The sequence below is a fragment of the Stylophora pistillata genome, chromosome 3 (genome assembly GCF_964205215.1).
Source record: "Stylophora pistillata chromosome 3, jaStyPist1.2, whole genome shotgun sequence".
NCBI lineage: Eukaryota > Metazoa > Cnidaria > Anthozoa > Scleractinia > Pocilloporidae > Stylophora > Stylophora pistillata.
The window spans coordinates 27,465,080-27,477,987 of NC_142521.1; the positions used below are offsets into that span (position 1 = coordinate 27,465,080).

General features: G+C 36.9%; 1 protein-coding gene across 8 annotated transcripts in view; it reads right to left on the reverse strand.

Annotated features, from left to right (window-relative positions):
• Positions 1-10,525, reverse strand: part of LOC111329440 (uncharacterized) — a 29,106-nt gene extending 18,581 nt beyond the window's left edge. For 3 of the 8 annotated variants that reach the window (XR_015998860.1, XM_022934168.2, XM_022934151.2), the window contains exons 1-10: positions 10,295-10,490; positions 7,111-7,215; positions 6,277-6,330; positions 4,793-4,958; positions 3,786-3,958; positions 3,056-3,286; positions 2,318-2,471; positions 1,743-1,915; positions 913-1,143; positions 398-554 (exon numbers count right to left, since the gene is read on the reverse strand). Coding sequence is in view for 6 of the 8 variants with exons in the window: in XM_022934168.2 (XP_022789903.2) it covers positions 398-554; positions 913-1,143; positions 1,743-1,915; positions 2,318-2,471; positions 3,056-3,286; positions 3,786-3,958; positions 4,793-4,958; positions 6,277-6,330; positions 7,111-7,192 (1,421 nt within the window). In the remaining 2 variants the exon portion in view is untranslated. Of the gene's footprint in view, positions 1-397; positions 555-912; positions 1,144-1,742; positions 1,916-2,317; positions 2,472-3,055; positions 3,287-3,785; positions 3,959-4,792; positions 4,959-6,276; positions 6,331-7,110; positions 7,216-10,294 lie in introns of all 8 variants that reach the window. The other 5 variants (XM_088753720.1, XM_022934174.2, XR_015998861.1 and 2 more) reach the window with 4 other exon arrangements.
• Positions 10,526-12,908: the final 2,383 nt, after the last annotated feature.

The following is a 12,908-nucleotide window of genomic DNA, read 5'->3' on the forward strand; positions in this document are numbered from 1 at the left end:
GTGTCATCTAACGATGTTTTTATCTTTGTTGATGCCACCGGCTATCGTCGTTTTCGTTTTGGTATTCGTTGTTGTTTCCGATATGAAGAATCACTGTCACTGTCATTGTAGTCCTAATTGATGTAGTTTTTTCAAGCTGAAAAAATAGAGTTGGACGAAGGCTACAAAATATTTGTCGGGCGATGTAGAAAAACGCTGAAAGATTTTTTTTTATATATCTTAGTGTTGTTTTAAATTTTGGAGTTTATGACGATACAATGAGGTGGTAATAAAGAATAAAGAAACTTCTCTCTAAAGGTAAATTACAGAGGCATAGTAACGCATTTTTTTGCAACCCCTGAGAAAGGCACAAATACACAAGTACCGTGGAGGAACTCTAACGACTCACATTTAATACCTGCATAAGGACGCTTCCTCCAGTGCAAAATCTTCGAAATAAATTTTCATAGTCATGCCGTAAGGAATGTTAACCTGATATAAACAATCCATATTCCTTGGGTACGAATTTGGATATTCAGGACTCTGTAATGAGCTGTTTCTCAAGGACCCACAACCTGTAGGAACCACAGTTATTGCCTTAAAATTACTCTTAAAATGCAACTTAAAAGATCTAAAGCAAAAAATAGAAAGAGCAAACTAGAAAAAAAGAAGACAAATGTAAACATCAGTTATGAAAAACAGATATTCCGTTATGTAAAGTGTGAAATTGGTTCGGAAGCTGCATAATTTCAAAACTCTACAAGGTTTACCGTTATTCCTTCTTAAAATATTTTATTTTACAGTTACTGTTTCTTAGTGAAAATCGTATTGATATCCCTCTATTATCCACTTCTGCACTTGGTGTTCCATAGTAGTATCTGTTACCTGGATCAATATAAACTGAATGATTGTTGTTATTAGTTGAAGACCCACCTGGAATTATCACTCTAACCTTCCACACATCAGTCCCAAACTTGCTGGTGGCCACACAGGAGTAGTTCCCTTCTTCACGGAATCGAACAGTGGCTGAGGTTGTAATATTAATCAATACTGTAGATTCCTTCAATATTGCTGTGTATATAGGAGGACTTCCTGTCGCTGAACACGTCATTTCTTCGCTCACAAAGGCACGCTCAACAGCTGGCATCGATATGATTGGAGGACCTTTTTATGAAAACAAATGACAGCCATATAATGTGGAGAATTAAACCTGGGGTATGCTGTTGAAGATAAAGACGTTTCCACAAAGTGGGAAGCACAAGGAGGCGAGAATATTCGGAAAATACGCAGGGACAGGCAAAAAAGGGTCACGTTACATTTGTGTTTTCACACGACTATCCAAACACCTACCGACCCATGAGAGCGTGCGTATTTTTTTCATAATTTTATAAATACACTTAGCTGCTTGTTATTTCATGTGCCAGAAATAAACAAGGAAGTATATTTTAACTGTCAAAATACATGAATTTTTAACTAGATCCTTTCTTTTAGCAAGTAAAGTAACCTATTTACCACACCAATCAAAAGTCTCACTCAATCTTTGACTTTAAAAGACTCTGAGTGAATCTCGAATACCCGACTGATTACAACTGACTGGAATACTCGTTGATTACTCTCATGAGCTTGAAATACAGGGCAGCCAGCTTCATCTACGGTTTATTAGTGGCATCGACACACCCCTAAGTTCACGTAGTCGTATGAACGAGTTATAATGGATATTGTTATCATCAGGACTTCGAAAGATAAATATCAATAGTACATACTTGGTGAAATGGCAGTGAAGAGCAAGGAAAATCCCCTTTCCTGATCAGCTGAGTCTGAATGGAATTTTATGACGGCGTAGTCTCCAGTTATTTCAACTGTTTTTCCAGTCTGCTTTCCACAGTATTTGCCAAATTTGAAGTTATTCTCGTTGGAAATTTCTACATAGTCGTACCTGTAATGTAGAGACAGTTTAAAGTATTGACATTCTTGGAGTAATCTTACAGTTTTTTGTGACTAACTTTAAAAATAAATAAAATTCTCTCTAAAGATAAATAACAGAGGTATAGTTAAGCATAATTTATTCATCCTTTGACCATCATTTTGAAGCGGAGAATTGTTAAAGGAAGTCGCTCAGTGTGCGTGAGGTTTCATAACTTGGAAAAGCTGATAGCGCATGCCGAAGAAATCTGGTTGTGACCCACACTTTTACTACTTTTACTACTTTAAGCTTGGGCGATCAGCTTGTATGGCGGTTAAAACTCTTGGAGCGATGAATGAACGCTGTGGTGAAACATGATTGTGTGAAGTAGTCTACAGCAAAAGGAACAGGAGCTCTTTTAGTGCGTTTACATACCAACATAAATCGCCCTCCAGCTCAAAATCATGGAAATGAATCCACATAGCCATGCCATGAGGAATGGTGATCTGCCATACACAATCCAGATTGCTCTGATACCCATTTGGATATCCTGGGCTTTGCAGAGAGTTATTTTTTAAGGAACCACAATCTACGTATATTAAGAAAAAAGTGATGAAAAATAAAAACTGATGACGCTTTCTAAATATGAAGAGGCTGCTCACACAAAGAAGAAGATAAATGTAAACAAAAGCGATCAGCAACTGTTCCTGTGCTTTGTACTACAGCCACACTGGACATGGAATAATCAGGTTTTAACTGAGATTTTGTGGAATTTTATAATTGCTTGTGGTGACATCGAATGATATACAACAAGAAAAATATGATGCAACCGGGAAAAAACTCAGCAACTGTAGAACATCAAAGTACTGGACAATTGGCTTTTGTTAAATGACACAAAACCGAGAATGGTTTTGTAACTCAGCTGTAGAAACACATGGCTTACGTTTCCAGGAGAAGTTACCGCAGACGTCGAAATCCTTTTTTTTTTAATTTGAATGCGATAAGGGTTTGGATGCGATAAGGGTTTGGACATGAAATAGGTACAACACTTGTCAAGACGTTTGCTGCAGTTTTTTAAACTCCAATTTTAATTAAATTATTTTCTTCCAGGGCGGTCTTATATCTAAAACGAAGTACCAAATGAGGGGTTTTCTTTATCTGTTTGAAACCTACCAAAAAGTATTACAGAGAACATCTGCACATCAGTTCCATACTTGCTAGTAGCAACACACGTGTAGTTTCCATCCTTGTGGAGTTGAATAGTTGCCATGCTCGTTGTGTTTACCAACACTGTTGAGTTTTTCAGTATCGTTGTATATATAGGAAAGCTTCCTGTCACTGAACAAGTCACCTTTTCGCCTGCAAAGACTCGCACAACTTCTGGCACCGATATGTTTGGTGGACCTTGAATGCAAATAAATTAGAGTCAATAACTAACGTGGCTTGTTGAACAAGACGAGTCTAGATATGAGGTACATGAAGCGGTAGGAGCGGGCCTAGAGTGCTACAATGAAGTTATTAATGGTCCTGTCACAGAAGGAAACTTACAAAGTTTACAATTCATCATTAACATTGAAAATCTCTTGAATTAAGTACGGCTTCTTATTCGTGTTTCATCTTGATCTTCATCTTCTTATTCGTGTTTCATCCTCAAAAACCATCATTATTTGAATTTATTTAGTTTAAGTTTATTTGTTGCTCGCAGATATTAGCATTTGCATGCTACCTTGAAATTCGAGGATAAATAAAGTTGTTATTATTATTATTATTATTATTATTATTGATAAAGCCTCTTGAGTTAATGCGTTCTTTAGAGTAGTTTTTCGTTCAGAACTAGAACATAGTACTTATTATACCCACTTATTTTACCCACTTAAGTACTTATTATACTTATTATACCCACTTGGCAAAACGGTAGTGAACAATAAGGAGAATCCTCTTTTCTGAACGTTTGAGTCTGAATGAAATCTTATCACGGCGTAGTCTCCAGTTACTTCAATTGTTGTCCCACTCTCCTCTCCACAGTATTTACCAAATCTGAAGTTGTCCTGACTGGAAATTTCTACATAGTCATAACTGTGAAACAGAAACATGTCGGGTATTGTAGTTCGTGGAGTAATTCTATCAGCATCTGCATCAACTTCAGCAAAAAATATATCCTAAAGTGCTGCGTTATAGTTGACATGATTTTTTGCTTAAGTAAACTCAAGAACAGCAGCCTGGTCAATAGAATTAGGATCCGATTGGGAAGATATGTATTGTTCAGTAGTCCGGTTTGTTCCCTAGACCCCATGTAAGGTTTGGTTCGAGGTGTGAGTGACAGTCGTAAAGGTAATTATAATATGTGTGACATCGTTTTGTGCGCGGTAGAGAGACGGAGGAAGAGGCAATAACAATTTAGGGAGATAGAGATGATGAAGGCGGATTTAAGAATGTTGGCTAAGTCCATCAAGATGAAGAAGGCTGGATATGGTGTGAGAAAAATAGAGACGGAGGAAGAGGCAATAACAATTTAGGGAGATAGAGATGATGAAGGCGGCTTTAAGAATGTTGGCTAAGTCCATCAAGATGAAGAAGGCTGGATATGGTGTGAGAAAAATAGAGACGGAGGAAGAGGCAATAACAATTTAGGGAGATAGAGATGATGAAGGCGGATTTAAGAATGTTGGCTAAGTCCATCAAGATGAAGAAGGCTGGATATGGTGTGAGAAAAATAGAGACGGAGGAAGAGGCAATAACAATTTAGGGAGATAGAGATGATGAAGGCGGATTTAAGAATGTTGGCTAAGTCCATCAAGATGAAGAAGGCTGGATATGGTGTGACAAAAATAATCGAGTGAGGTATTCTCAATTAAAGTAACATCAGCCATGCCAATTCATTAGACGAATTAAAGCACAAACATTACATACCTGCAAGCAGAATCTTCCTGCAACTCAAAATCATCGAAAGATATCTTCATAGCCATTCCTTGTGTAATGTTAACTTGATATACACAATCCATATATCTTGGGTAACTATTTGGGTATCCAGGGCTTTGCAGTGAGTTATTTCGCAAAGAACCACAACCTATATGAACTAAAAGAAAATCATCATACCGTAATGATTCGATTTAGCGCCCCCGTTCCAACAAGCACACCCTTTCTAATACGTGTTCTCCTCAAATATGTTTCTATTAAAAAAACCGCTACTATTCAGTAAGCACACTTATTCCAATGAGCACTCCTATTCCATAAAGCGCCCCTGTTTTGTTTCACTGATGGCACTGCTAGAGTACATTTACATTGAGTTCAAAAATGGTACATCTTCCTTTAATTGCTCATTTAAAGCCGCATTGATTAAACAGTGTTCTTCGTCTCAGTCTCTCAACCATTATGTTCACGTGAATTCACAATTCCCTCAAACGAATGATTCTCGGATTAAAATTTGCGACGGTTGCTTTGCTGGTCATTTCAGGCAGGAAGGATCCGGGGACAACAAGTTGTTTCGCGCATTCTGCTGTTTCTCAATTTTTTTTTTGGCAGACACTGCGATGATGACGATCAAGATATGTTTATATCATCAACATTAGAGAGCATAAAAGATAAATGTTTGCGTGAACTGTTATCAATTGGGAGCAGGCTTTGTGGCAAGATTTAAGCAGCTGACTCGCGGGCTTCAATTTTTCGGAGGCAGAGGCGGTGGCTAGCCCCCTCTACACTTGGTGTAGTTACGACGCCTCACCTTCGGTTACAATTTAACGCCTTTTGAACATTGTTTTCCGCTTTCGGTTGTTTCGTGCATATGTTATTTTATTAGGTTCGCCAGTCATTTTTGGTTGCGTCACATTTCATATTTTCGTGTTCATTTTTTATGCATTGTTCCTATTGTTTGGTATAGCTTCTTCTACCGTAGTTTTCTTATCGCCGTTGTCATTATGTTTTAGTCGTAGCAGTCGCCACATAATCTTGTAAGTTTCGTTATTTTGTCCGTCATTTTGCCTGTTTTATTTGTATTTCGTCTTGCTTTCCTGTTCTGTATGTTTAACTTGTTTATGTACATTGGCTTTTAACGAGTCGCTAGTAAAAGTGCGAATATCTTGGTTTGTGGATTTCGACTACACTTGGTACCCATGTTTACTGCGTGTTACGAGGCTGAAGATCTCCGGAAGGAATAGCTGGCTAGTGACATTGCGTAAGCGGCCTACTATCTCAGAACATAACAACTGCCTTGAAGTCAGAGGAAGCAATATTGAAGAGGGTAAAGCTCATGTTCTTGTTAACGTTTACAGATACATGAATGGCCGGCTTTGCCTTCAAAATAAGGTGGATAGAAAGCGATGTAAGTGTTTTTCGTGTATAAATTAGGCTTTTTATCCTCCATGGGGCCTCTACAAAAGATGTACTATCTATGGTACCTGATATAGCTGTGGTAATGTCGGGATCCAAAGGCGTTGAGACACCTGTAGGATCTAAAGTAAAGGAAGTGTTTATAGATAGTTTAGCTTTTAGATTCATTGCAAGAGAAAATCAGACAATGTAAAAATCATTCTCCATACGTTTAAAAATGTTTTCGGTGTCAGTTACTGCCCTGAAAGGTAGTAATGACTAGTCTTATATTCATCCCATGGATATTTTAATACATGAGTTGGCTTGATGTGACCTACGATCTTCTTTGTTTTCTTCAGCGCTTTTTATGATACGATTATTACGCAGGTTAATTTGTCTCTTTCCATTTTCTTTACGTCACCTTGGCAAGAAGGGGCAGTTTTGTTCTTAAAGCTCTTTAATTTACACTACATTTAGCCCAATGGTACGTGCAGGTTAACGCGCGGAACGAATTTTCTAGAATCATGGGGAAAAAAGTAGCCGACGCTTAAAGTCCGTGAGGATCTTATGTTCCAAAGTTCATATTATCCCTTTCATTTTTTTTTGGGACATTCCTCTTTATCTCATCTTAGAGGAAACGACATAAAGAAAAATGTTTTGAGATGCGATTTTTGAGCGTCGCTTCTTTTTTCTTAGCTCGTACCTAATTCTCTTTTGTTATACTCTCCAGTTCTGCTAGATAGACAGATGCTTACGGGAAAATGGTGGAAATTTTTTTTGGCTCAATGGGTTGTGACATTTCAAGTTTAAAAGGATCTTTCAGCGTTTCTTTCGCGTTGAGCCTTCCCTAATATCTTATAGCTTCATCATTTTTCTTCTGTTTACAAATATCGAAACAGTAACTTAGAAAATCCGAGGCATACCTTCTGTAAATGAGGAACCAGAGTAATAAGTCCAGGTAAACACGCAAATGAAGAGGAGCGATTTGGGCGACAGAAGAAACATGTTCTTCACCGCAAACGTCTGAACTGCGGACAGAAAGATAAATTCATGTAAGATAATTGCTTAGATCCGCTGAATTTCCTAAATGAACTCGTCCCACAGACGGCTGCAAGAAAGAAAGAGAGAGAGAAAAAAAGAAATAACTGAAACTAATTGATGGAAGGAGCAAAGGATTCACGAATGGATCGCTCGAAGGATAGATGTGTAGATAAAAAGGATAGATCAATGAAAGAATGGATAGAAGGATGAACTATTTATCTATTTATACATATATTTTGGGATTTTGTTACGGTATACAGTTGAAGTAAAAAGTGGGCCTTCCCTTTTTTAATGCTCGTCGCATTGCTTCTTGCAATTGGTTAGGCCATTTATATTGACATATTTAGTATTCTTATCTCTTGGTTTTTAGAGTTTGTTCCTTGTATTTTTTTCATTGCTTTCTTTATAATTAGGTTTTTTGTTTATTAGCACCAGTTCATTAGTCGTTATCTGTAATTACGTAATCATTAGCACTTCGATCGTATTTAATGCTCTTTTTTTTATTTCAAAAGTTGTAAATAACTGAAGAAGGTCTCTGACCGAAACGTTTTTTATTAAAATTTTTGATATTTTTTACGTCAGAAGTTGTCCATCCTCGCAATTTTTTAAACTGTCTACGTTGGTGTTGGCTGTGAGGTTTGGACTGCGAATCTTTATTGATCATCCTGGCGTGGTGCACCTTTGTTGGCCTGAGAGTTTCATCAACGACTTGTTATATATATATATATACATACAACAAGTTAACAGGCTTCCAGCCAACAGAGACGCCGCGCCAGAAGAATCCAAAAGGACCTGAAGTCCAAACCTCTATAAATAATAGAAGAAGTAATGTGGCACAAGAGGACGGACAACTTCGAGCGAAGGAAGACATATACTCAATAAAAAATCTAAAAAGTTTAATAAAAAACGTTTCGGTCCGAGACCTTCATCAGTTGTAATATAATAACTTACAAATTCCTTCTATAGGTTTACAAAGAGGGCGTGATAACACATATTAACAAATACAATACATATATATATATATAGATATTATGAGAGGAAAAAAGGACGTAACTACATTTCCCGACAAGCCTGTTTCGTGAATCGCTTCACTCTTCAGGGAGTGAAGCGATTCAAGAGTGAAGCGATTCACGAAACAGGCTTGTCGGGAAATGTAGTTACGTCCTTTTTTCCTCTCATAATATCTATTCTGCTCTGCTTCAACGTATTGAGCACTGTTCCACGCGAAAATCGACTTGCAGACTTCCTATATATATATATATATATATAAATGTAAAAATGTAAAAAACCTTATCTTTGAATCACAGAGTGCTCTACAATCATATGGAGCTTTGTAAACGATTATTTAGGAAAATAAAAATTAAAACTTGATACTACAGATCTGTTTCGAAAGGAAAAGTCCTCTCTCGTCAGGTGACGAGAGAGGACTTTTCCTTTCGAAACAGATCTGTAGTATCAAGTTTTAATTTTTATTTTCCTAAATAATCGTATATATATATATATATATATAAATAGAATAAATGTTTGAAAAGAAAATTCTCCCTGAGCGGGATTTGAACCCACGTCCTCCTGTTATTGGTCGGGTGTGATGACCACTACACTATCAGGACAACCATGCTGGCAACACGGCAATCGAAGATGTGATTTACGTGATCGGAGACATGGTCTCCCGGAAAACTTAATTTTCAAGGTGACAGGGTAGGGGAAGCCTATAACCCCATATGAAACCCAACTAAGGATCTATTAAAGATACATGACCGAAGTCAACTTAGCGGATGACAAAGGAGGATCCAAGTACGGATACAGGCCCAGGGAAAATTTTCTTTTCAAACATTTATGCTATTTAAGTATGATTATTTGGGGTGTACAGGGTCAGCGTTTGCCTCGCATACAGAATTTGTTTAATTGAAATCCCTACAAGCCTGTTTCGTGACCGCTCACGCAAACTGCGCTCTACTTCTATGTATCGAGCACTACAATCAAAATTATTTGAAGGAATCGAATTGTTTCACTAGCACTAGCACAGGCAGGAAGTATCCTATCATGCAGACAGTTAGCTGCAAATCCAAAAATGTAATCTACTTAGTTACGTGCATCAATGCAATGTTCAATATGTAGGCTCTACAAGTAATGAATTTAAGATTCGTTTTCGCAACCACAAGTCTTCCATGACCACCAAAAAACGGACTTGTGAAGTTGCTATTCATTACAACAAAGAATCTCATATTTTACCAGATTTCAAATTTTTAATTATCGAACAGTTACGTAACTCTAATGCTAGTAATAATAGCATGGATTATCGTCTGCTTACTAGAGAGGCGATTTGGTGTGCCTAACTATGTACCCTCAAACCACATGGTCTCAGTAAAAGGTGTGAGGTCAATTCTTGGAAAAGAATTCGGCATAATTAACAACACCTCATTACCGGATTTCATTATTTTATTGTCACATTTTAGCGTGTAATTTTATATATCGTTATCATTATTTCATTCTTATGGGATTTGATGTAAAACATTTTTATTCCACGCATTTAAGACTTTTGCATTGCTTGTAAATTTTACTCCACATTGATATTTAGTGCTGAGGAAGCCCGAATGGGCGAAACGTACACGTATTAAAGGCCAGAAGAGGTTGGTCCGCTTCTTCTTCTGTTTATTCTACTTATCGTCATTTAAGAAGGAAGCATCCTGTATCCTTTGGATCCTTTTCTCGGTGGAATCATCGTTGGTTGGCCTACATCGTTTACACTCCTATATATATATATATATATACCTATAAATCCCCTTACAGGTGAGAGATTCTCATTTTTCTTGAAAAGCCCCCTTGAATTTTTCATTTTTCATTTCGTTGGGTAACTCTTTCCACGTGTCTACAAAGATACTTTTTTTAACAGATGGTAAAGCTATATTTCCAAATGAAGTGTAATTCCTGGTACAACTCTCAATTTTCATTTCCACCTTCGCCCAGTCTTGAAGCAACGAATAATAACTGGCTGAGGAGGATATATCATTTCCTATTCAATGATCTCATAGTAACATTTAATATTAATGTTGAGCTTAAACTCACCGATCGATATCCACTTAGGCGGATAAATGCAGAATGAATTGACTAATTCCTCTTGATTCTTGACGTCTGTTATTCTTAAGAATCCTTACCTTCACAACCTTTCTTTTTCCAGTGGGCTTGATTAGGCAAGAATGTTCAGGTCCACAACTGTATGAAGTTTTAATTTACTTCCTAAAACCCTACGATACTTTTACACTTTTATATGTAACCACACCACTGCACGACTTTGGAGAAGCAGCTTTTAAAATCGTCTCATCGCAGCAAGACATTTTAGAGACAAAGCGTGTGGTAGCGTCACGGCGTAAGTTATGTCTCAGCAAAAAAGCAATTCAAATCTAGTATGATCTACCAGATTTTAAACAGAGTTAAAATTTTCTTGATAATAAACGCATTGAGAAGTTCGATTTGGAAGTGAACGAAGCGAATTCCCCTTTCCGTAAAGCTCTCTCGTTGTGCTTGACTGGAAGATGATCCGATGGCGCAATGAATTGGCAAGACATTTATCTCCTGCTCAGAATAGAATCACAATAGAGTTGGAACGAGAACAAAATGTTTGATTCCATGGGCAGGTCACGAAAAGCACTAAGAGTGTATTGCTATAAGCTTATTCTGACTTTGAGGGATCCTTTCTGTTTTTGTGTATCTGCAAAAGATACCTTGACGTCATTTCCATCCGCTCTTTCGCAGACCTAAGAAAACAGATTAGTTGGAACTAACCATGATAATGTCGTTTTCGTTTTTCCTCAAACTTTCTGTCGGCTTTCTTTGGTCGTCTTTATACTTTATTATCGATACCAACTAAAGATGCAACCCAATTTTTGTTGTTAAAAAAAAAAACAGGTTTCATTCTTAGAACCACGTTCCAAGTCAAGAAACAAGAAATCTGAATAACTTGCAAAAATAATATATCAATACGGCTTCGAATATGTTACAAACTGTGGTTTCGCGAGCAGTATATCGGGAAAGGGTAAATTATTTGTCTTTGTTTGCTAAACGCTGGCTCACTTTTCTTTAACCAAACTGGTTTACGTTTCAATTTAATTTTCTCACAAGTTAAATAGATACTTTGAAATTCAAATGAATAATCTTTTTCAAAGTTGATTCCCTTTGACGTACTCTCATATATTAATGGCTTTGCTTAAACCCAGTCGTTAAGAATACGCTATAACTACATTTTTTTAATTGAAAAGATAACATTACGGTTATTTCTCCACTGTTTAAGTTAAGAAAATCAATTACCAACTGCACCTCAAAAACAAAATAGGGTGCAAAATATCCAGTGCCACCAATTCGGATGCCGATACTTCTGGTTTTGAATGATTTCGTGGATATTACATAATTCTGACTTTACCCTGGTCTTCACTCATCGCCTTCGATTAGTAACTGAGAAATTTGGGCCGAAGGACGAGCTCTTTAAGCTTAGCAGTCTATATTCAGTCAGGCAGATACGGATCCCGTTCTCCTCTTTAGATCTTAGTTGTCCTTGGTTGTCGTATAAACAAGCATAGTGAGTGTATGAAAAGTCTTACTCACCTCAAAAATACAATCGAATGATGCTCGGTCGTATTTGGAGATAAACAACTAAGATATTTCTTTTTTAAATAGAAACTTTTAAGACATCTGCGGAATAAAAAAAAAATTAAAAATTAAAAAAAAAAACACTAAATCGAAAAGGTAATTTTTTACATCCTTGCCAAATCTACCTCGAGTGGCTGGTTTTCTTATATGAAGCTTTACAGTCAAATGAATAGATTTTGAATGAATTTCATTTATCTTTTTAAAGTTTAAACTATCTAAGAAGCGGCATTTGAAAACTTAAACAAGTTGTCTTTACACGTCGTTGCTGAAAATCAAGTAATAGTCAGGATTATATTCCTAAATTCCTAAAATTTAACTTTTCCCTTTTTTCATTTGCCTTATATTTCTTTTGGCATGATTGATAATTTTTTATTCAGAACCATAAGCTCACTATTCTTCATGTCTTATAAGGGTTTTCCAGTCAAGTTGTTGAATTTTAAATGTTTATTCAATGGGCACATTCGGTGAAACACAGCTGTTCTATTTTTCCGACATTTTGGCGCATGGTTATCGCATGGGGTCAGATCAATGACTATCTCGACATAATGTTTGGAAAACAGTGTCTCTAAGGAAGACTCGTGTCTACCCCATCTCACTGTTACTACTAAATGCTAACAGTGAATAAGATGTGGTGTGTCCATAAGCTTCCTTTTCCCAAAGCAATTAGTTGAATTCCTAACGGGGGATAAAAGGCTGCAGCTATGAGGCACACGGCAAGTGGTTTAGACAAATACTCAGAATTTAATCGCTTGAAGTGATACATTCATATCTTTGCGGGCTTACGGAGAGAGTTTACTTCTAACTTCACCAGTAAACGTGTATCTTTTGTAATCAATCTTTTTGGAGAGCTTCTTTGAAAAGTACAAAGGCTAAAGCTATATGAAATGTTCATGTATCAGTTTAAAACGTAGACTAATTTACCTTTAATTACCTAAGCAGACCAGTTTTTCAGGACCATGTAACATTTTCGTCTGTTTTCTCTATGTTCTTCAAAGTTTCTCAACGAGGTAACGCATTAACACGCTTACTATGTAGC